Source organism: Choristoneura fumiferana, chromosome Z (assembly GCF_025370935.1).
Source record: "Choristoneura fumiferana chromosome Z, NRCan_CFum_1, whole genome shotgun sequence".
Classification (NCBI taxonomy): Eukaryota; Metazoa; Arthropoda; class Insecta; order Lepidoptera; family Tortricidae; genus Choristoneura; species Choristoneura fumiferana.
In genome coordinates this window covers 24,574,957-24,601,052 of record NC_133472.1, presented here as the reverse complement: position 1 = coordinate 24,601,052, position 26,096 = coordinate 24,574,957, and the positions used below count along the sequence as shown (strand labels likewise).

The 26,096-nt window shown below is 36.8% G+C and overlaps 1 protein-coding gene across 2 annotated transcripts in view; it reads left to right on the top strand.

The window, feature by feature from the left end:
- The first annotated feature begins 2,520 nt into the window (after window positions 1-2,520).
- Window positions 2,521-26,096, top strand: part of pins (G-protein-signaling modulator pins) — a 33,803-nt gene continuing 10,227 nt past the window's right edge. For both annotated transcript variants that reach the window (XR_012451773.1, XM_074093227.1), the window contains exons 1-7: window positions 2,521-2,768; window positions 6,031-6,260; window positions 6,478-6,756; window positions 6,997-7,236; window positions 9,944-10,208; window positions 10,526-10,711; window positions 12,622-12,860. Coding sequence is in view for 1 of the 2 variants with exons in the window: in XM_074093227.1 (XP_073949328.1) it covers window positions 2,724-2,768; window positions 6,031-6,260; window positions 6,478-6,756; window positions 6,997-7,236; window positions 9,944-10,208; window positions 10,526-10,711; window positions 12,622-12,860 (1,484 nt within the window). In the remaining variant the exon portion in view is untranslated. The remainder of the gene's footprint in view (window positions 2,769-6,030; window positions 6,261-6,477; window positions 6,757-6,996; window positions 7,237-9,943; window positions 10,209-10,525; window positions 10,712-12,621; window positions 12,861-26,096) is intronic.

Genomic DNA, 26,096 nt, shown 5'->3' with positions numbered 1-26,096 from the left:
AGAGCGACAGGTACCGTCTACTCTACGGTATTCTAAAGCTCAATGTCGATACGGCCCTGCAGTGCTACTACGAAACTCGTAACTCGAAGTTCGTTTCGTGCGGTCCCTCTGACACTTATACTATTTAATACGAGAGCGAGAGAGACCGCACGACACGAACTTCGAGTTTCGAGTTTCGTAGTAGCCCTACTGTTAGGCAGTTTCAATATGACTGGAAGCTGGGGGCGTGGTGGCGGATTGACGGCTCCCGCGCGGCCCTGCCGGGGTATTTGCATAGCTAACGAGGGCCCCTGCTCTCGCCGCCCCTGCAACCTGGAACCTCCACAGCTCTGCTTCTAAGTACGTATATCGACGACATTGTTGATGCTAGTTATCTAGATATCTATTATATTTTGATTCACTCTGAAGAACGTTTAATGATCTACTCCCTACTTCCCTACTAATTACCTATTATGTATAAATGTGAATGTAACTCTGTATGGAGATAGCTACTTTTTATCTCCGAAAAATGCATAAGCATAAAACCCGCGGGATAGCGATAAGCGAATTCTACGCAGACGGAATCGCGCTCAACAACTAGTATGCAATAAAATTACCTAGTCAATCAAGCGCATAAAACGAGCTATTTTACCCAAGACGTTCATATAGCCACCCGAGTAGTCCTTGCCCTTGCAATTTTTACTCATTTTATTATATGCTGACAGTAGCGCCATCTGTACTGTGGTTTAGTTAACTGATCATGATTCCTTACTGTTTGATTTCGCCACTTTTCACTAGATGGCGCAGCTTTGGTGGTTCATCATTCTGAAACCAGATTGGAATGAGGGCTATCGTTTTTTGTCTCACTAGATGGCGCACTGTTGCGTGAGGTTTTTAAGTATGGCTTTCAAAGTCTGTTATTACGGGCGTGAAAACAAAGTTTAGATTAAAATCATATTTAATACACCTTAAAACCGTACCATAAAAATAACGAGCATGCCACAGTGTTGCATAGTCCCCGTTTTGTTCGGAAAAAGGGAGGACAAAGGTTTCCGAAAGACAAAACTGTCTCAAAACACAGACATTCATTGCCCCGGAACGCATATTTGATATAATTAATTTCAGATATTGCAAAATATTCACAAAAATATTCTAATTTTAAATAAACCCGCGTAGCTCACCCAAAAACTATGAGATTTGACATTTCGGAGACCTCACGCTACCGCTACACTAGCGCCACTAGTGGCGAATTCATACGCGATAGCCCTCATTGTATTTATTGTAGAAACTAATATTTTGGTGGAAACCTGGTGGAGCCTGCAGCACCCTGCAGCTAGGCTAGCTAAGTATAAATACTATTTTCTCAAACATGCTCGGAAATGTATGCGTTAATGTCACGAAATGGAGACATGAGGTTTCTCATTTATGGCTCCCTACCACCTCCCTACATAACTTCTTGGCCTAGTCCATGAAGTATGTATGAAAATCCATTATTGTCCGCTGCTCTAAGTAACTTTTTAAATTTGCTTACTAACATTAAACTGACAAAGGAAAAATTACAGACAGCCAACCACCACTACTCCGTAAGCATTTGCGATATTGCGATGCGATGCGATGCATGGATGGATGGATGGATGGATGGACGGATGGACGGATGGTTAGACGGATGGACGGATGGTTAGTCGGATGGACGGATGGACGGATGGTTAGATAGACGGATGGACGGATGGTTAGATGGATGGACGGATGGACGGATGGTTAGACGGATGGACGGATGGTTAGACGGATGGACGAATGGACGGATGGACGGACGGACGGACGGATGGATGGATGGATGGATGGATGCATGGATGGATACATGGATGGATGGATGGATGGATGGATGAAGTATTTTCTCACATTGTTTGAGAAAAGCACTATACAAACCTCGGCCAGAACAGGGATTGCTGGACTCGTTTTATCCGGCCTCGTCTACGACTCGTCCATCAATCCCTTACTTCGTGGCCTCTGCAGTAATGTACTATTAATACGAGAGCGAGAGGGACGGTACGATACGAACTTCGATTTTCGAATTTTGTAGTAGCCATTCTGGTGGAAAAGAAAAGTTTGGTAGAAACCATGTACATAATTGTACATCCTACACTACGTCGTAATGTTCCGTTTTGCTTACTTGTTATGCATATATACTTACTGAAATGTGATTTTTAAATTGTAGATTTCTAGGAAAATCAAAAAAGAAATACACATAATATACACAAAATAATATTAACAAGTAATAAAATATTGCTTTAATATTGGCATTGGATTTTCGCTTGGAGTGATCATGATCAAGTTAAATAACAATGAACGCGCCTGTCCCTGTACTACTACGAAGTTCGTATTTTCGCAACTCGAACGTTGATCGTGCCATTTCAGGTAGCGCTAACGGCATTTATTAAGAGAAGAAAAGGATGACATGATACAAATTGAATTTGAAATGTCAGAATAGCCCCGCTTTTGTACTTCGTTCGTTGAGTGTGTCTATGTGTTGTGTCATTCATTGGCAGCCAGCAGCTGTATTTTTTTCATGTGTGCGACAAGTTTGTAACGTTCGCACGCACGCACAGTGTTCATAATTCGTACGTACACGCCCAAATAACAAGGAAATAAATATACATTGAATATCAAATATGAGAATAATTTAAGATATCTAATTTTCCTTTCTGAGTTTCGTTGTGTTTTGTTAGCAAATTCCTAACTGAAAAATGTCTGTAAGTGCCAGCGCCGAGAACCTGTCGACGGATGCCCAAGTAAGCATTTTAATATTGTAATTATCTCGTAACTATTATTCATGAATTCTCTTGACTTATGTAGTCCACAGCAATAACGAGTATACAGTCGGTATGTAATGTATAATGAACTTTCTCGTTTATTTGTACCAATTCTTTGTGAGTCATAGCTGGGGGGACCTAATACGGAAGCTGTGACCTATTAGCTCCTATATCCGTCAGATTCAGGCGTTCGATGTTTAAATACAAACAAATAATCAGAACAATTTGACCACAACATGGTGAATTTATAGTATAAGTTAAACACATTGCACATACTGACATACTGCCTAAAACATGTATATCTAAAAGCAAGATATTAAATTTACTGATTCAACCCCACATTTAAAGTAACCTTCTCCTATGATTGAAAAGTAGGTGCAATGAGTATTTGTGGCATCCACTATGTACCTACATTTGTTTGTCAAGTTGTACCTAAGTAGTCTGGTCTGGTCTGGTTAATATTGTAGTTGCATTTCCAACACGTCTTAAGGACAAACCAGTCATACTTCTTTCTTGAACTGCCTGATTTCACTTGATTTTAATATTCATTAACATGAACTAAGTGTCTTCATGTTGGAGTCCGACATTTTCTATTAAGTACAGTCAAGGGCAAAGATATTGACATGGCCAAAGTTGCTATAAAATATGTATACACGGCCTTAATGCTAAGTACATATAGTCGTATATACATATTTTTGCAACTTTGGCCGTGTCTATATCTTTGCCCTTGATGTTACATAGTGATCCAATAGATAAGGAATAAATTAAAGAAATAAATAAATAAATGATCTCAATCAGGAATGTTACGGAGCTCCGGTACCATTTTCGTTAAGTCAGAACTTCCATTTGGTTTTACACATCTATTTCGGATCTGGTTCCTTTACTTTTGAAACAGAAGTTATATCAGATGTCAATGCTTAGCGCGGTGGCCGAACTTGAACGGCACTCAACATACCAACCTGCATTTGCACATTACCATTCTGTTGAGCAATGATTTGTGAAAGATATTTTGATTCATGTTTCATGCATTAATAATTTTATACCTGTTGCTTGCTTGCATTCATATCATACCTGTTGCTTTTCCACTTAAATGTGTTAGGTTTTAAACTGGTATAATTAAGAATTTTATTCTTTCTATTTGTTAATGTATGTATGAATTAGGAATTCCCAGTGTCATTATCTATTTAAATAACTTGGAACACAGCAACATAATGCAATTCACTACAATAAGTAATAAATTTATTTATATTCACAATGTTTTTCTTGCTTTCCGTTAACTTTGAAAGACTGGTCAGTTTATGGGTATGAACTCTTTTTTTATCTCTAAAACAACATTATTAAGAGTTCTTATCTTAAACAGTAAGAGATAGGCCACATAATAGTGTTTTGGAGAAATAAACTTCATTTGACTGGTTGAATATTGCCTTAAAGTTAACAGAAATCAAAAATAACATGGTGTACAGCACAATTATCGCACTTTTGCTGTACGACATTTGAGTAAATAGGGGAGGTAATTTTTTTTTATCTAATATTTTAACGAGGCTTTAGTACACCAAATGTAACTATGTCAGCCTCATGGAGAGCCTCAGTTATATACACCACACTACAAATTTTACGCTCTCCCTTGCACTGAAGCCACGTCTCTGGATGGCCATGGCCTGTCTAATGAACCTGTTGAATTTCTGATACAAACATTATGTAGCTAAAGACAGAATAAGCATCATGAGCAGTCCCCGTTATCCGTGGTGAAAATTTAATGAATAGAATCATATTTACTTATTTTGTGTACATTTGACATATTGGTATAAAAAGTTTTTGTTAGAAAACTATTTTAAAATCGTTTTTAATCTAATATTACTTTTGGTTTATTATTGCATTGTCACTGTATCTGTCTGTATGTGTGTATATGATACAATTGTATTTTATGCAACAGTTGTATAACAGGGTTCAAAAAAGGTGTGGCTTGAGTTACGATGTGAGCTTCAGCGAACATTGTAAGAAAAAGACACCACAAGCTTTTTTTGACTTACATAACAACGTTGCATACAATACTTTTTCTTCGACTGGGTACTTATTAATTACAATACAAAATTAGAAAAATAGTAAACGTTAAACGTTTTCATACTTTAGTAAATGGCAAACGCAAAGAGAAGGTAAACAACGATAAACAAGTGGGAAATATAAAAATGTCAAAATTTGTCTAAGTTAAAATTTTGTCTCTGACAATGTTAAAAATACGCGTTACTTGCTAACATAAGTATGGATGGATTATGTTCGAAAACTTTTTATTCTGTATAAAAACCATATAAAATATGTAACTGGCTGCACCTTAGCCTGTCCGAAACGTACCTATGAATTAAGAAAAAAAAGTAAGTGCTTGCAGTATCATTTTAGCAACATTATGATACAGTGCTGTTATGGAGAAGAGACAATATAGACTTTTCTGGAATCTTGTTATGTATGCTGTTATATTACTGTCCACAACCGCGCTGCGTACAAACCTAGCATTTTCATTAAATTTTCTTCACTCATCACATCACAAAATAGGAATATATTATCAGGTGTCTGACCTCCTATATGAAATTTTAAGAAATTCAAATAAACATTTTAGATACACATTGTAAAGTAGCTCTGTCTTATCCAATTTCATAAAATTTAATTTATAAACTCCGTTTATAAACAAAATTTAGTCAGAGATATACATAGGGTACTTTTGGAACATAATATATTGGGACTTTCAGGGCCTCCATATAGTTGAAGATCATAGGCATTGACCTTGTGTGCATTTATGGGAATGACTGTTAATAAAACAATAAGAAAAATATTTTCGTTTACTAATAAAAATATATTTTAAATTTACTAATTAAAAATACTAATTTACGGAAAAAACTAACTTCGTAGTTGGTTAAATATGCGCTGTTATAGGATTGTCTTAACAGGAGAAATATAAATAACAAAATAAGCCCTATTTACCATCAGCCAAATAAGTGGTCTTTCAATTTTTAAACAAGTTCCTATCAAATTAATATGTTGCTAAAGTCGAACTTTCAAGTTGACAGACACGTCTATTGGCATTATTGTTTTATGACATGCAAACGATTATCAATTTTAGGGTGGTAGACCACATATTTGGCTGATAGTACAAAGGCTATGTACACACAACAGGTTAATTTTATTTAATTCTCTGTCTCCTACAAATCTAGCTATAAAACTACATTGTTATGTTAAATATTTTGATCAGAGCTGTGATGGGGGCTCGATGTGCCTGGAGCTGGCGCTGGAGGGCGAGCGGCTGTGCAAGGCCGGCGACTGCCGCGCCGGCGTGGCCTTCTTCCAAGCCGCCATCCAAGCCGGCACTGACGACCTGCGCACCCTCAGTGCCATCTATAGCCAACTTGGAAATGCATACTTCTATCTCGGCGACTATAACAAAGCAATGCAGTATCACAAACATGACTTGACATTAGCTAGGTAAGCTTTTCAATTACTATACGTCACACATCTTGGGTCAGGCGGTTGTTAAGCATATAGAAACGCTTCATTTACCTCGCCTCGCTCCGCTCAGCTGTTTCCACCAGAGATATCCCTCGCAACACATCCTCGCACATTATTGGTGGAAACGTTGCTTTATACAGGGCCCCAAAGAGTATTCAAGTTTTAATCTCATTTAAACATATTTAATTTTCAGGACTATGAATGACAAACTCGGTGAAGCAAAAGCCTCTGGTAATCTCGGAAATACATTGAAAGTAATGGGAAAATTCTCTGAAGCTATTCAGTGCTGCAAGAGACATTTGGAGATATCTCGTTCTCTTGGTGACCGTTTAAGTGAAGGCAGAGCTCTGTACAACTTGGGAAATGTATACCATGCCCAAGGAAAGCAACTGGGTCGGGCTGGACAGAATGATCCAGGTCATTTTCCTCAAGAAGTTAGAGACTGTCTTATGCAGGCAGTATCATATTATGAGTAAGTAATTAAATATTATTATCATTATATAATTGTACGGGAAAATTATCGCGATACTTACGGATTTATAGTTATCGATTATAATTCATAACAATATATGATATTAAGTACATGTAAAATCTATAGTGTGTATCCAAACGCGAGTAGGTAATATCAAATTAGAGTTTTTTTTCTTTTTTGGCGTGTGCGTGCAGAGTAGTACGGGAACATTGGTAGAATAACGTAAAATTTAATTTTCAGGGAAAATCTTGAGCTGATGCGAAGCCTTGGCGATCGGCAAGCGATGGGTCGCGCCTGCGGCAACCTCGGCAACACTTGCTACCTGCTCGGTGACTTTGCGAGAGCGATCCGGTACCACACCGAGCGGCTCCAAATAGCCCAGGAGTTTGGAGATCGGGCAGCTGAGAGACGTGCCAACAGTAACCTTGGGAATTCCCATATTTTCCTCGGGCAATTTGAAAATGCTGCAGAGCATTACAAGTAAGTGTGATGAGTGAGAGTGGCTACATCAATACTTATTAATTTCTTCTTTACCTACACCACCAATTTGAGAATTAAAAACATAAAGCAATATTCTTAATTGGCTATCTTAAATTTTGTGAATACCTACCTACTAATGATAATACGGACAAAACATGACATGACACATTATTATTTCTAAAGTATTCTGTAATAGCGAGCGTGTTGAACGTTGTTTGTGTGTGTGTGTGTGTGTGTGTGTGTGTGTGTGTGTGTGTGTGTGTGTGTGTGTGTAGAGTAGAGTGAGAGAGAGAGAGAGAGAGAGAGAGAGGGAGGGAGTGTGTGTGGTGGCTAAGTAAAGATTTACTGCATAGATTTTTCTACTATGTAATAGGATAGGAGTTACATTATATTAAGTAATCGCAAATACTAGCTAATTGCATTATTTCATATCTTCATGTTCAAATATGGAGATATGATTGTATTTTTAGTGTAAGCAGAGCTTTTACAGATTAGTGCTTTTTGTTCCTTCAGCTTGCGTGAACTTAAACTAATGTATGACTTTGCAAGGCGAGTCTTACTGAGCTTACATTAAGAAAATAAATTTTGACATAACTTTATTTAGTGCTGCTTTTGACTCATATTCACATATCCATATCATCATAACATAGGTTCGAATTGCCTAATGTTTGTTTTGATTAATTTATGTTATGAAGTGCCATATTGTGTAAACCGAATGTTTGTTTGTATGAAAAAATATGAAAATAAATATGGTCCTCCTTTATCTGAACAATACCTAATTATTTAGCTGTTCTAATCAACTTTATTCTTTACTCACGTAACAACTGTTTATTTGTTTTAAGTACATGTACCTCTCTGGCCGCGCAGTTGGCGAATTTATTGTTGCGTCATTTTCCACAAACATCCATCACGATTTCTTGGTCGGAGTATTATAAAGCGCAACTTTACAGTGCAACTTTATGGTTTAAAAAGCAAATGTTAGTTAATAGAGAACAGTATAAATAGTAGAACAGTGATTAGAAAGGGTGCCCCTTATTTCCCTATTATGAATTCGCATAACAGATTTGGCATAACATAATTGTGCATAACAGCGAACTTGCATAATTATAAACAAGTATAACGCTTATTTAGCATAATAATGAATCCGCATAATTGATATATGCATAACATTGTTAACTATAAATTAAACTGTTATAAATTGAATACTCATAATTTTATCAAGCGAGTGAATTAGCCTGTTCAGGGCAAAACCGATTCGTTTAATTTAGGTTCAGAAGGCGGAAGGCGATCGAAGCCTTCGATGTTAGGTATTTTATAATAGCCCAATAATATATATTTTCCCATAGTAGCTACGCTTCGCTCCCGCCTTAGCTTTCTGAATCTTTCTGAATCTAACCTAACCGAGTCGGTTTTTCCCTGACCAAGTTGATTCACTCGCTTGATAAAATTATGTGAATTCATTTATAACAGTTTAAGTTATAGTTAATAATGTTATACATATTTCAAGTATGCGGATTCAGTATTATGCTAAATAAGTTGTTATGTTTCTTTATTATTATACAAGTTCGATGTTATGCACAATTATGTTATGCCAAATCTGTTATGCGAATTCATATTAGGACAATTCATGTTATGCGAAATAAGGGACCCGGTTTTACAAGCTTTAATTTAACTAGTCATGTAAAATGTAAGTTGTTTGTTTTAAATCTTACTAATCATTTTGACCCCCTGCCAGTGGTCAATTGAATTGTAACAAAAGTACGTGCTATATGTATGTACGTATGTATAGAGCGCAACAAGGCAATAATATTACTGCCGGCTAGAAAACTTTTATTTTTTAGCGAAATAGAGTTAAATAAAACGTTCTCAATATCACAAACACCTTTATTTTTTACATCGACTTCTATGTACAGTTGAACAAATTGAACCATGAACCAGGGTAGAACCTTTGTGTTACTAATGTCAAGTTGACATCTCATACTTTTGTGAAATTGATTATTAAAAGGTTCCACCCTGGGTCATGATTCAATTTGTTCGACTGTACCTTACGGCAGATGTCAGATGTTAATGTTTTTTTAGTTATTATTCATAATATTATAATTATAACTCAAATAACATTTTGTTTGCTTATGCGAATGTCTTTCTATTTTTCATTACATACCCTATCTATGGAATCAGGGATATACATGTATAACTAAACTAATGTTAGTTGAATCGCAAACCAATAGCCGCAAAGCGATAACGAGTAGGTACCTACATCATTAGATGTACACACATAAAATTGGCTCCAGTCGAAGTAGTATAATCAAATAAAATGGTAAATGAGCTCAAAAGCTGACCTTTGTGATCTTTTGATATCTTTTATCTCATAAAAGTTTGCTTTTGTGTGAAAATTTAATAAAATACGTTTGTTACAGTTACGAGTATGATAAAGCTATGTATGGGAAATAAAATAAAAAACTTAGTGCATGATGAAAAAAAATTAACTTAATTTCATTTCAAGAACATAACCTATGTTTATTTAAAGTTACAAACTTGGTAAAGCGAATGTTTAGTTAAGCAAAGGCAACTTTTAAGTTAACATAAGCTTATCAATCAAGCATTTAAGAATAAGTGCGGTTATATTGTATCTCTACTGAGATATTATTAAATCTGTGTTAAACCAACTTTTACAAAATGTATACGTGATCCTGGGCTTCTCCCTCAGACGAACACTGGCACTGGCTGAAGAGTTGGGCGACGCAGCTGTGGAAGCTCAAGCTTGTTATTCGTTAGGGAACACCTACACGCTGCTCCGGGAGTATCGTATAGCAGAGGAGTACCATGCGCGACATCTTGCCGCGGCCAGGAAACTGATGGACCGAGTGGGCGAAGGCCGCGCCTGCTGGTCTCTCGGGAACGCTCACGCCGCTCTCGGGAACCATGAGAAGGCGCTGTACTATGCTAAAGAGCATTACGACATCTCAAAAGAGGTAAATAGACACTGTACAATATAGATGGATGAACGTATGGACGTTTAGAAACATTTCTTGTGGTATCATACAGGACAAAACGACTTTAAGAACCCATTGGTCGAATAAGAAAATTACAACAGAGTTACACTTATTATTAGAATTTGCCTGCAAACTCGTCTGCGAAGAATTCTTAATGATATAAAGTTGTTATAACATCAATTAACAAAATAATGTATATGACTTTTCCAAATGTTACTAGAAGACTCAAAGCACCGGCATAGTCAGTCAAAAATTGACTAATTTCGATCGCCTTCAATTTTTGGTCTCTTTTACAGCTGGGCGACGTTCTTGGTATGGCTACAGCGCAAATGAATATAAGCGACCTCCGCAAAGTGTTAGGGCTCCCGGCCGAGGCCGAGGCGCCGCCGCCTCCCATCTTGGACGAAGACCGTGCTCCCCGCACGCCATTCAACGCTCTGCGTGTGCGCCGGCAAAGCATGGAACAGCTGTCTTTGATACCGGTAACTAATGCGGTCACATTACTGTCATTGGTTCAATCTAGCCCGAATCACACTGTAACGTTCTAAACCTGCATATCTGTTCTTTGATCGAAATGTGACTCAGATAAGTAAAGAAGTAAGTGTAAGGTTACACATAGAATTATATACTCGTACAATTCTTGCCGCAATTTTCGTGTATAAATAATAAATGTATAAGTGTGCTAAATTTCGAATGAATTCATCCAGTAGATTCGGAATAAACTGACCAGACGGACAGACAGACACAACAGATTAATGCACCTTACTCTTTATTGGTTAGAAAGTAAAAGAAGTCGAAAAATACGAATTGAAATAAGTAGAAAAAGAATAGTTCGTCACTTTTCTGGTCCCAATCTTAAAAATCCAAGAGTTCCGGGAGACTGAGTGATGGCTACCCATACCTATTGTTTTCCAGTTATTTGAATCCGCCCCGTTTCTAAGGTACTTTATTTACTTTAATCAAAGGAATGCATGCAATTGTTAAAAGTTTTAAGATTAACATAAATTATCGTTATATTTAAGACCATGAGTAAACTAATATTTAATGCCGATTTCGATCAAGGAATAAATACGAGTAGGTGTGCAGAATTTTACAGTGGGATTTTACCCTATTAGTGATAGCTTCAAAGAGCTGAAGACAATAGGGAATATTACTGCAATTTTCTGCCGTCAGAGTGCAGCACTAGCACAAAACGGTAAGTTTTTTGAGTATCTTAAATGTCCGTACAATTATCATATTATTTCAATTAGGTATTTGGAAATATAGCTCTTCGTTACTATCGATGTAAATATCATGTGATTTCTATAGCTAATAATACTCTTTGGTCCATGATCCGTCATGGCGACAAAATATGAAGAGAATTGACGTTGTCATACAGAGCGTTGCCTAATATGCCCTATTAAGAAGACACACCCAAAAGAGTTAAGAGCATCTTGATTTTTAGGGTTCCGGAGCCAAAGTGGCAAAAACGGAACCCTTATAGTTTCGCCATGTCTGTCTGTCTGTCTGTCCGTCCGCGGCTTTATATCAGGGACTATCAATGCTAGAAAGCTGTAATTTTGCACGTATATACAAGTAAACTATGCCGACAAAATAGTAGAATTAAAAATTCAAAATAATTTTCTTAGGGTACCTCCCATAGACGTAAAGTGGGTTTGATTTTTTTTTCTCATCCAACCCTATAGTGTGGGGTATCGTTGGATAGGTCTTTTAAAACCATTAGGGGTTTGATAAGACGATTTTTCAATTTAGTGATTTGTTTGCGAAATATTCAACTTTAAAGTGCACATTTTCATTAAAATCGAGCGTCCCCCCCCCTCTAAAATCTAAACCGGTGGAGAGAAAAATTTGAAAAAATTCAGGATGGTAGTAAGTATATCAAACTTTCAAGGAAAACTATAACGGCTAAGTTTGCTTGAGAATTATTAGTAGTTTATAAGTAAATTGCTATTTACAAATTTGTGTGTTGTAATTTGTAAATTGTTATTGTTATTTATTGCTATTTATTTATTTATTGCCTAAGGTATAAAATATACCTAAACTTGGAAGATTTCGTATAAAATACGAAATCCTTAGAAAAATATTACTTAATTTTTTCGTAATGGCTACGGAACCCTATTTTGGGCGTGTCCGACACGCTCTTGGCCGGTTTTTCTGTTAAGTGTTGGTACCACGTTTGTACAGTAACAGGAGGACCTTCGCATCAGCTGAGCATTCAACAGTCAATTCAATAAACATACTCCGTTGGTTGTATTTCTAAATAATTCTAAAACCTATGTGTGACTTTGTAATGCCACAGAGCAAGTAAAACGTACAAAATCGAACAAAAGGTTTTCATGTACTTCTGATTTACCAACTTGAGCGCTTTTTATGTATAATATTTTTTCTCTAGATAACCCCAGATGCGAAGAAAAAAGAAGAAGAGGCCAAAGAAAAGAAGCCAGAAGTAGTGCGAGCAGAATCCGAGGATAACCCTGTCGAGTCATTCTTTGACTTACTAACTCGCTGCCAGTCAGAGCGTATGGACGAACAGAGAGCTACCCTGAACGGCAACAAAGAAAACCGACCCAAAACCAAAACTTCCACTAACAAACTCCAGAGATCTGCCAGCAGCGGTAATAAGAATAGTAGGTTAGTAAATAATTGTCTTATTTTCTTTTACAGTCTGTAAGCTATCGCTTAAACAGACCTTACTTAAGTAGTCTCTGTAGCAAAAAGTCTAATACAAGCATGGATAGGTATCTAGTAACGAAAAGATAATGAATTAATAGAATTTTCGTATATGATACAGTGAAATGTGTCATATTGCTAAAAACGAAGGTTTATATAACAGTAAACACATTTAGTTGATAAATACGGTATTTTACAACTCCTGATTTTGACATATCTTAATATTATTATGAAAATATAGATAAACAGATAGTGTTTAGCGAAGAGAAAATTTAAATCGGTTGAAAATTGGATTTAAAGTGATTTTTTAAAAAATCTATATACCTGTCTTTTTCTCAAACGCTTTTCTCTATGCAGCAAGTATGGCGGTACTGGTGTGTGACGTCACATGCCAGTATGTCTTTCTCTGTCTAATCTTGAATTTCAAACCTTTATAACTTTGTTCTTTGTAAAGATAACAGGCATTGTGTAGTTTTAATTTATAAAACATATACAAAATAGTCAAATACCGTATTGCATCTCCCTTGATAAATGCTAATTTTACTTGCTACTAATACCGTGAGTGTGTGTGTTTGTTTTTTACTTTTTCGCGCTATAACGGTTGGACGGATTTGGATGAATTTTGTTATGTAAAGGAAGTAGGGACTACACATTAGAAAACTATCTGTTGTCCGCGGATTTGCCTGCTAAGAATTTGTTTATCGCACGCCTGCGGGAACTTCACAATTTTCTGGGATAAAACTATTCTATGTCCTTTTCGGGGTCTAAACTCATGCGTACCAAATTTCATCACGATCGCTTCGGTGCTTTAAGCGTGAAAACGTAACAAAATTCAGATATAATAATTATATTCGCATTTATATGTAATATAATATTAGTTAGGATTAGGATTAAGTACGTTCTTCTTATTAAATTATTTACATGCTAAATCGCAGGTATATTTTATCTAAGTGGCCAGTACTAAGCCCTCCGCCGTTATTGATGCTGATTACATGAAGACAGTTGTTATCTTACGGCACTTACAGCTTATCTTATGGAAAATATCTATCGCTCAAAACATTATTCACACAAACGGTTTTCCTATTACATTGAAAATTATTTTACATATTTTAGCGTTACTTAAGCTAGGGACACAACACAACCCGCAATGCTACGTATGACAAGTACGTTTCTAAGAATACAAATATCAGGGTCCAGATTTCATAATGCATTGCATACGTTGCGTACGTGGGATAAGTGCGTCCCTAGCTTTAGACATTCCCTTCACGTGTAGAAGAAAACTTTTTTTATAAAGCAAAACAATTTATTAAAAAAAATTATAACAAAAAATAAAACCGACTACAAAAAAACCATGAAAATAATTTTATACCAGTCTGAAGTCGGTGCCTGCACGTCGGTCCACGAGCCAGCAGGAGTGGACCTATAATCGTCCCACTCACCTATAACTATAACGAGTATTTTGGGCTTCAATCACTCCTGCTGGCTCGTGCTGAGGCACCGACTTCAGACTGGCAGAAAATTATTTTCATGGTTTTTTGTAGTTGGTTCTATTTTTTGTTATAATTTTTTTCACGCTTTTATGTGTATAATATCTAAGATACCTACAATAGTTTAAAGTCAACTGATCGTCACCTTTTACGTGACGTTTACGAGACGTTCATTATTGAGGAGTCCTGGTGCTTCATCACCCGTTTCATTTCACCATATGAATTACGATAAGCTTTAAGGCGCTGTACGTAGTGAAAACTACAATTTTAGAAAATATTTAAAATATACTTACACAATACTTACAACTGCAATTTTTTTATATGTATATTTTCAGTCTATTAGCTAGTTTTTGACTTCATCAAAAACACGATTGCTGACAAAAACCTCGATAGATTATTTTTTTGAAAAAGATCCTTCGTTTACACGTTAAACCAAATATTATAAAAATTATTATGAATATCAACACAAAATTTGCTTTATTAAATAGTTTTTAGTAGATTTAGATTTATGCTTCATAGATTTTCAATAGGTTGAGTACATCAATCATACCAATTTATTTCGTCTTTGGCAAAATAAAACGGTTCTAGCGCGCGGCGGCGGCCAAGTATTTCCCAGTCGCCAGTACACGCGTGTACGTAGTCGACGACGGACCTGTGCACATTTTTCTAACGCGCTAGTACTACTTTTGAGAGCAAATAATATGGGTAATCGCAGTATTAAAAAAGTTAAGCGAAAGAGGAAACGCATAAGTGAACTCAGAGCACATATGAGAAGCATTAGAGTACCTAAACGAAGTACCTACCACACACTAATCGACCGGCCGGAGTCGGGCCGAGTCAGCAGGGCTACTACGAAACTCCAAACTCGAAGTTCGTGTCGTGCGGTCCCTCTCTATCTCGTACTAAATAGTATAAGTGTCAGAGGGACCGCAACCCACGATCTTCGAGTTTCGTAGCAGCACTGCTGAGCGGATTTCACATTCGTACTACGACCGCAAGCTGGTTGGCGCGGGCCTCGGCTGCTCATGGAAGCGGACGGCTTCGTCCAGATTCTACCGCGACTGCCATACAAATTGTAGGCACGTTGTATAAACCTATACTACTCACGGCGAACATGCGGCGAACCTTGCGGCTACTACGAAACTCGAAACTCGAAGTTCGTATCGTACCGTCCCTCTCGCTCTCGTATTAAATAGTATAAGTGTCAGAGGGACCGCACGACACGAACTTCTAGTTTCGAGTTTCGTAGTAGCCCTGCTTGATCCCTTTGACAGTTTCACTGACATTTCTGATAGTAGATGCAACAGTTTCGATCTAAGTTTAGATTTTCTCACTTTTTTGCAGGCAAAGGTAATATCTTGCATTCAGCCAAGTTATTTAACATAAATTATTTTAATAAAATAATTATTGCACTTGGTTGCACTACTAAATTATTGACAAAAACATGTACTCCAACTGCAATCCGGCTGCAAAATGGGAGTTTGGATGCAGTTATTGCGCAGTTAGTACAACTGCACCAGCACTGGACCCGACTGTCAGAGGACTGCATTCCAACTGCCATTTTAGGCAGTCGGAGTGCAGTTCTTACGCAGTTCTGATGTAGTTCTGCCATTTTACAGCCGGATTGCAATTGGAATGCGGTCCGTGTGTACCAGACCGTACATTACGACGCCTACCGCCTACCTTATCAGCGACTTATTTATTATAGGGACTTCGATTTGTAATTTACCTTCACGTAAATCAAGATTGGTTTTTTGGAATCTTTTTATATTTTTTATTTCCATTCCAATTTTTTTTCTCTTACGGTCATCCCGTAAAACCTAAATTGAAAATACAAACTGAAATATAGATGCACCGAAAAACCAGAAAAATAAGACCAGCACTGGGAATCGAACCCAGGTCCTCGGTATTCCGTACCGCGTGCTATACCGCTACACCACTGCCGGTCAACCACCACTGCTGGTCACTGCTGGTGGACCAGCAGTGGTGTAGCGGTATAGCACGCGGTACGGAATACCGAGGACCTGGGTTCGATTTCCGGTGCTGGTCTTATTTTTCTGGTTTTTCTGTGCATCTATATTTCAGTTTGTATTTTCAATTTTGAAATTAGTTTGTCTTTAATTTTTTCTCCCAAAATGTATCATCTTTAAGTAAAAGTGAAATAAAGTGCCCGGTTGAAGTGTAGCCTTTAGAAATGGACTTGAAAAATGTATCAAAGAAAACGAAATTCAGATGTAGAATTATGAAAAGGAAACTAAAACTACTGAAATTAACAAAAATAGTAACTGGTATGACCAGATCCAAGGTCTCCATGTCACGTGTCGAGCACAGTGTATATTTGCTGTGTGGAGTGGTGAAAATCATCACCTCAAAACAGTAATCATACTTATAGATGATACATTTTGGGGAAAAAATGAAAGAAAAACTAATTTCATTTTATATGGACGTTACTACCCGAAATTGTTGATTCCCGTCGAGCTCGGGGAATGCCACTAAGGGAAAAAGAATCTTCATTAAAAATGACTGTAGAACCTCCTCTGACTGAAGAAAAAGAACTTTCTTCTACATATCTATACTTTTCAAGCGACGAAAATAGCGAAAAGATCGCTTCATGCTCCAGACAATCAACTTTGGAATCTCCTCTGACTGAAGATAAATAACTTTCTCCTACATATCCATACTTCTCAAGTCATGAAAATAAGAAAAGCATCGCTTCATGCTCCAGACAATTTTGGAAGAGCTATAAATTTATTTAAAACTATTTTTTTATTATATCCAAAAATATTTATTTTCCGTAACATAAAGTATCCTAAATGTTGACCAGACTAATAAGCTATCTAACTAACTAATTTGGCTCAGGGACCCAAAGAGGGTCTTGGCCTCCGAAACAAGAGCATGCCATCTGTCATATCTATCTATCGACCTATTCAGTCTAAATGTCTATCCATTACCTACGTTACAAATCAAACTGTGGGCATGAAGAGGCATAAATAATTTGTTTATTACCAAGACTATTCATATTAAACGAAGATTTTCTTTATTAAGGGTTTGCTCCTGGTTAGCTCATGAGCAATGTCCCGTTAGATGGCGCTGTTATCAATAGTTCCTTTTTTCAGGTTTTTTTCGTAAATTATGAAGAATTATTTCACCAAAAACTAATGGCGGGAGTATCTAAGTGTAACCGATTTTTTGACCCCACACTCGAAATGAAATATTCGCCAAAGCCGCAAACGAGGTGCTTTACTTTGAACGCCAATTGCGGCCGTATACGGACACTAGGAGCTCACGCACACACTCAAATAGACAGCGCCAGCTAGCGAAAGTCTATTGCGACACTTAGCTACCCGATCGGGGTACTCCTTCGAGAAATATTCACATTTTTTTATCGAGTCACGAAATTTTGTACCAACTGTACTTTACTCGAAAATTTTACTACGACCTATAAAATCTATAGGTATTTTATTGATAATTAGAAGCAGGGTCTTGGATAACTGTTCGCATATTATAATACGAGCCAAACGCCTTTCAAGTGTTCATAATATGTGTACGATAAATTGAGAAATTACCGAGATTCTGACCACAGTTTCTTGTCTTGGTTGATGGTCTTGCTATTATTCAGGTTACATTTATAGTTACTTTTCGTAGTTACTACCATGCTAAAGTGGTCATGGTCGTCGGTTGAAAATCAGTAACAAATCTACAGGACGAGTTTCTTGGGAAAATAGTGCGGAGGTTTGTCCTTACCTTCCACGCCGCAGAGCTGGAGTTTGGAATTCGTAGTTGGCAATAGAGAGCGCTGCCACCAGGGCTCTTAGTCACCTTGTACGACACGCACAGGAATGCACAGGCAATCAAGTTTATCAAGGGCATCCGTAAGGCCAAAGTCCCTTAAGACACTGTTACACATGCTCTTTAGTAGCAAGAAAGCATGCTACTATTGAGCAAATGCTAGCTAGTAGCATGTGTGAACAGGACATGCTACTATCGAGCATGCTTATTAGTGGCAAGCTCGAGACGGGGTGGAAGGGGAAAGGTATTAAGCAAGTGTGAACGCGTTTGCTTCAGTCCAGTAACGAGCATGTGTAACAGTGCCTTTAGACATACCTAATATTTTATGAACAGTGCTTCGTGTAAGCTCTTTCTATCAAAAGAGGTAATAAAAACCATACAGAGTTTACTATCCTAATTATCATCATCATCATCACTCAATTTCTGTGGTAAGACTTTTAGTAGAGAATTAGTAATCATAAGCTGCTAATATCAATTATTAATAAGTTGCTAACCATGAAAAGAGTTGACGAAGAGTTTATCTAGGCTTCTGCATCTGGATTTCTCAGTTCGTATATATAATTACTAGCTTAATCCCGCGGCTTCGCTCCCGTTGAAGAAAAAAATCTACTCTGTAGTGTAGGTATTCGAATTAAAAAAAAAACTTCTTGCACCTCTGCGATCCTCGAGGAATACGTTTGCCAAATCTCATGCATTTTAAGGCCATGTTTTGCCTTTATAGGTATAAACAAATACTTACGAAATACTTACATAACAGCAAAAGTTCACCCACTCGCCGATAACTGGTATCAAATTGCGGTAAAAATTATCCCGTGCTAATTTTGTACTTACTTATATAAACTGATTTTGTTAGGATATCATAACCGATGATTTGGCACAATCAGCAGAAGACTACGAGCAGTTCCAAAATCATCTACACTCCCTTTGTTACCTTCGAGTCGAAAACAGTTGTCGATTCGTATCATTTATCTACCTATAGTAAGTATTATCTGCTAGGATTTTTTTCCGATCCAGCAGGTTTGTAGTCGTGCGTACTGGATTATTGGCAGTGTTTCCTTTGGATGTTCGTGCGATGGAACTATTGCGTTTTTTTTGCATTAGTTCCTTTACAAGACTTGAAGGAAAAACTGCGTTTATTTTTTAGCCTTTGTTCCTTTCGCAGTAGCATCTTCAGTTCTTGCAAAGGTACAAAGGCGGAAAAATCCCGCAGTTCTTTCTTCAAGGTCTTGTGAAGGAACTAGAACTACCGCAAATAATCCGTCGTACTTGCAGACTACGGGCACGTTCAGTTTAGCTGACACGTCATCATCGGAGACAGATGTTGCATCAAACCTAATTCGAAGCAGTCAAGCTCATAGGTAGTTGAACAGTTTGATACTTTGTCACAGCAAGCTACAGTGCTAAAATGAGCATTTCTAAAAACGTTTGTACATTTGATTTGCGACTCCGATTTGGGTAAAAATTTGCAGGTAGATAAAGTGAATCGTTCACTCTGAGTTTAAATAACATAGTCTCCCGAAATGTCCCAATTATGGAAAGTTCCTTTTTTGTTACCGCAAATCCGTAGTTTTGGTAACAAAAAGGAAATTTCCATACAAACCAATTGGGACATTTTGAGAGACTATGTTATTACGGCTCAGTATCGTTCACTCTACATACCTGCAAATTTTTATCACAAATAGGAGTCGCAAATCAAATGTACAAACTTTATTTAGAAATGCTCAAATAGTTTTACATGTCCTCAAATACTAAGAGTAAAAAGGGAATGTCTTTACTTTGCTACTTTTTGAGCGCTCTTTGCCTGTAGTATCTACGGCTAACTAGTCTGGTTGACCGGGCAGGGGTATAATTAATTTGTAATTTTCCCGCTGGTACAGTAAATTCATATCCCAATAATCATGCCAATTATTATGCATTATAAATCAAGTAAGTATTTTGGAAACAATATATCTTTAGAGACACGAGTAATATTTACCTCGACGTTTCGGCAACATTACAGTGGCCGTGGTCACGGGTAGACTGAAGTGTGGGGTGACAAATAAAAATGACCAAGTGCAGGTAGTTCGAAGGACTCGCGCTGCTAGGCAGACTTGACACCCCACACTTCAGTCTACTCGTGACCACGGCCACTGTAATGTTGCCGAAACGTCGAGGTAAATATTACTCGAGTGTGTTAGCGTGATAAGTCCTGTGCGTGGTATTTTGATTAATTCCAGTTTCTTTTAATTATTTTGTTGCTCTATTCCTCTCATCTGTCCGAGCACGCGAGCAGGCTGCAATTACCAGGCCCATCACTGCCGTTCCGCCTGTGACAGTTGCAGTTCTACCATACAATCTTTTCTTTGGGGTAAGTAAAATGCAGTACGTCGCATTAGACAGCGTTTGAGAATAATTATCAGGATCAGGAGGGGGTCAGGTCTGCTAGTGAACAACGTCGGCATTAGATTCAGCTAATACTTTGAGAACAAAAAAAAGGTATAAACTTTGTGATACAAGTTAAATATGCCCGCTGTCCAGTCAATCAACAAGCCAACCGTACCACTAGCAATTAATTTTTTTTGAGCTTGACTGTTAGTCAGTATCTAGAACCTACAGTATTTAATTTTGCCCTAGGTTTCTCTGCTGTCAACCGTGCGGCACAGTTAGATCTATGTGATACGTTCCTACATAATATAATAACATGCAGTACACGCCCTCCTCCACCCCCTCCTCCTACATGAAATAATATATATATCACACAATACCTAATAATAGTTATATAGTAGGTATTTGTGACAGCTAGTCGAGCTTGTGTGACATATACTATACATACATAATAAAATATTGTTTTACATGGAAGAGAAAGAGAGCGGGCGTGTATGTAAACTTATTGTATAGATATTTCACATGGACGTAGGTGTGGGCACAGTTCGTAGCGCAGAAGTAAAGTAAAAAATATTGTTGTCAATTTATATGAGGTTCCGCAAATTAACAAGTTCTCTGTCCCGAAGCAATGTGCAGCGTTCTTTTGACACGTCGCCATAGTAATGATAAGGTAATATAATATCCCCGTAGCAATTTTCATTGTTTATCTAAATGTGGTTCAAGAATAAAAATAATTATTATAATGTATGTAATAAAGTTTATTATTTTTTCGAAAGAACAACTCCATTATTTACATCACTGGTCATATGGCACATGTGCCTCATGGACGCACCAGTAAAGCCACGCATCAAGGGTCAAGGAACCTGGTAACACCGAAACCACTCAATTATTCAAGTATTTATTTCATTTCGTATTTGTTTCGTTGAGATATGTATGCATAGGAAAAATTCGTGTCTAGATTCCTGTCCAGCGGTGGTGTAGGGGTTATAGCACGCAGCACGGATTGCTGAGGACCTGGGTTCGATTCCCAGCCCTGGTCTCTTTTTCTGGTTTTTCTGTGCATCCATGTCTCAGTTTGTATTTTCGATATGGTTTCACGGGATACCCGTAAAAGTAACAAATTTGGAGTTGAAATAAAAAATACAAAAAGACTCCAAAAAACCAATCATAGCCTATAATATAATGCAAACTCAAAATCAAACATTATTATGATGCCACTATAATGAAAGCAGTGACGCGAAAGATACAATTTGTAAGCGGAGATCTTATAAAACTAGCTACTAGCCGCGTGCACCTACCATGCAATAGTCCTAAATACAAAAGTCAAGGTATCAGAAGCTTAAAAATATATAATTTGTAATAATAGTCACACATAATTAAAAAAAAGTAAGCTCACAATAAAAATTTATCAATATATGAACTTATACCATTCTTCTGATTTTGGTTCTTGATTCTGGGTATCTGTATGCGATGTCATTTTACACGAGTTTCCTTTTCTTCTGTAAGGCAACCTGACAGTTCAGTAGCAATGACACTCGAAAAAGAACGCCATACTATCTACTACAGTTATCGCGGCCGGCTCAGTCAAGAATGTATCTAAAGCTAGACATGAGCAAAGTCTAAACATGAGGTATATTAATCTCGATATCGATTGTCAATATTTAGTCATCCTGTGACATAGAGCATAACACTAACTCGGTTGTTAAAAAAAATGAACATATAATAATTCTACTATTTTTCTACTACAATGTTTATGTTTCACGCAGAAGAAGATTAAAAACTATCGCGAAAAGACTTGTGCTAGCACGTTACTAGTGACAAAACAATAAATAAGTTTCGGAATAAGATGTCAAGTAAACATCGATCTATGCGATCTCCAGGGTGAGACAGCTTCGAAGTTGAGTGTCATACTTCCTGGCGGTGACATGGTGTCGCATGGAATTCACTCAAATCAAAAAATGTAGGTACAGTCACCAGCATTAATATCTACCACAGCGGAGCGTGCAAAAATATCTGACAGGTCCTTCCGGCCCTAGAAATAGAGTCGTGTCAGATATTTATGCACGCTTATTGTGTCAGATATTGGTGCTGGTGACTGTACATGAAAAAATTTTTTAGCAAAAAATGGAACCGACTATAAAAAAAAAAAAAAAAATCAACTAGTTTGAAGTACTTTCTGGCGGACTTTTCAAATTTCTTGTAAATCAGAAAAAATGTACGAAATTGTACGCTATAGTTAAAAAAAAATGAACGTTCAAGTTCTAAAGCGCTTATATAAGGTGCCCATTGGGATTCCGACAGATTGGGATTCCGATTTTTTACTTATAAAAAATTCGACTGCTTCATAGTAAAATAGATAGCGCCCGCCAGAAAGTATCTTTATTACTACCGGTGTACTACTATTACGGGTAGTACTATTATTAGTAGTGATTAGTAGTACTATTATTACGGGTAGTATATTTTTTAAACTAGCGCACAAATTCGTAAATTCTTCGTACATTTTTTTGATGTGAGTTTGAATTCCATGTGACAATATGTCACCGCCAGGTAGTAAGACACGAAGTTGATTATGATATATACTTGTGTGGTACATACTATGAAATGAAATTTATATTTCTTCATAACTTAAACGTAACCGGCGATTTTTTGATTTTTCTAATCTTCGCGCCATAAGAGCTATCTGCAAACTAAAATTCAAGTTTCTAAGAACTAGAAGTATCCTTATAGATTCCTCGGTTACGATAACTTATATGAAAACATGTTTTTGTCAAAAATGGTATGAAATGTTGCCAATACAACATCAAAAACGTCGCAGAAAGTAACGCATCACGGAGACTAGGCTAAGGATCCAGGAAGTAACCTCGTACTGTCCAGTAAGTAAATATGTAATATGACAGTAACGGGCTCCTTAAAAATTTTGAAAAAAGCACGCGGGCCTTTTACATAACCATCATCAACATCATTTTTATCACCTAAATTATCTACATCCACTACATCATCATCTTTATCATTATGTACATTATATACATATCTGCATCATCATCATTATCATCATCTACATCATCATAAATTTAAAAATTTAAATTTAAATCATTTATTCAATAAATAGGCCGCAATGGGCACTTTTACACGTTATAATGATCACAATCAACCATCTTCATCATCAACATCGTTTACATCACTTTCATCATCTACATCATTTAAATCTGCATCATCATCATCATCATCTACATAATTTACATCACCATCATCAATATAATTATTACCACCTTAATTATCTACATCATCTACATCATCATTGTCATCATCATCTATATATCATCATCATCTACATCATATACATCATGTGCATCGTCATCATTATCATCATCTACATAATTTACACCATCTACATCGTCGTCATCGACATCATCACCATCATGAAACGAAATAAAATGAAATTATTTATTTCGCAGGAACATACACATATTTATATCAGATATTTGTAACCATAGATTTATTTTATGTAAAACAACTTATAAAATGAAATAGTTAATTGGCTGTGTCCTAACAGGGTGTCACATGTATACCTGCCTATTTATAATTCCATCTATGTTTGTAATGTGATATGCAATAAATGAATGAAATGAAATACACAGGTACATGTCATGTTTGTTCTGCCCCAATCATCATCATCGTTTTCAGCGTCATCACCATCTACATCATTATCATCATTTACATAATTTACATCATCATCATCGTCATCATCATCAATATCATCATATACATATCTGCATTATCATCATTATCATCATCTACTTCATATATATAATCATCTACATAATTTACATCACTACATCATAATGATCACAATCAACCATTTTCATCATCATCATCATATACATCGTCGTCATCGACACCATCACCATCATGAAATGAAATAAAATGAAATTATTTATTTCGCAGGAACATACACAGGTGTTACAAATATTACACATGTCAGAAGAATATTACATAAGTACATGTCATGTTTGTTCTGCCCAATCATCATCATCGTTTTCAGCATCATCACCATCATCATCTACATAATTTACATCATCATCATCAATATCATCATATACATATCTGCATCATCATCATTATCATCATCACCATCATCATCACCATCAATACAACCATCATTTTCATTATTACTAGCAACGACCATCATCATCATCATCATCATCACCACTGTCAACAATCATCAATCGTCATCATTATCATCATCACGTCAACATCATCAATCGTCATCATCATCATCGTCACCGTCAACCATCATTAATCTAATCATCATACACATATACATCATATAAATATCTGCATTATCATCATTATCATCACCATGATCATCACAATGACTAACAATCATCTAATCATCATCAAAAACGTTGTGGAAAGTAACGCATCCTAGAGACTAGGCTAGTAGTGTCCAGGAAGTAACCTCGTACTGTCCAGTAAGTAAGTATGAATCCATTACAAATTAAGTACACTTGATATGTAATGGAATTTCATACTTACTTACTGGACAGTCACGTGTTCCAATTAAAAAATTCGGAAACCGTCACAAACAGCACGCGAGCTGGAGGCAGTGTTGGGCGTAGTTAACTAGTATTTTAAAATGGGACATGTCGTCACTACTATCATCATTATCATCATCAGCATCACCATCATCATATACCTCCATATTCATCACATCGCATCACTATCAACCATCGTCATATTCATCATCATCACCATCATCACGATCATCATTACCATTACCATCAATTATCATCATCATCATCATCACTATCATCATAATTTTTCATCATCATCAATTTTGTACAAAAGTTCAAACACGAAGTGATAGAGAGAGACTAGGTCATAAAGTATAAACTTATTTGATTGAGTCATATTAATAACTTCAACGTTTTTCTTTGCCACTCCGCAAACACAAGTGCAAGACAACTGTGTTTGTGCGACACATGTGTGTGTCATGCAGTAATCCTCCCTACTACACTTTCATAAAAAGTCAAATTACATATTGGTAAAGCCTAACAAATAACATATTTTGGTTGTTTTTGTTCTGTGAATATTTAATCGTCACTCAGAACACCAGAACACACATACATACAAGAGATAAAGCCCTGTGACAGACGGATGGACAGACAGACAGACAGACAGCAGAGTCTCAGCAATAGGTCCCGTTGGCTAACCATAAAAACTAAATAATAGTTACGAAACATTAGAAGACAGACAGACAACACACAGACAGACAGCAGAATCTCAGCAATAGGGTCCCGTTGCACCCTTTGGGTACGGAATGCCTAAAGGAGAAGCAACTCCCGTCAGGAATAAAGAAATATTCCGATATAAGGGAAAAGAAAAGATTTATTCGTGACAACAGGGAAAAAATATACAAAATGATTTAGAAATGTGCATGTCACAAAGTGGTCACAAATCAGTTCAATTTTGTTTTTAACCGACTTCAAAAAGGAGGTTATCAATTCGGTTGTATTTTTTTTTTTTTTTAATGTTTGTTACCTCAGAACTCCGTCAT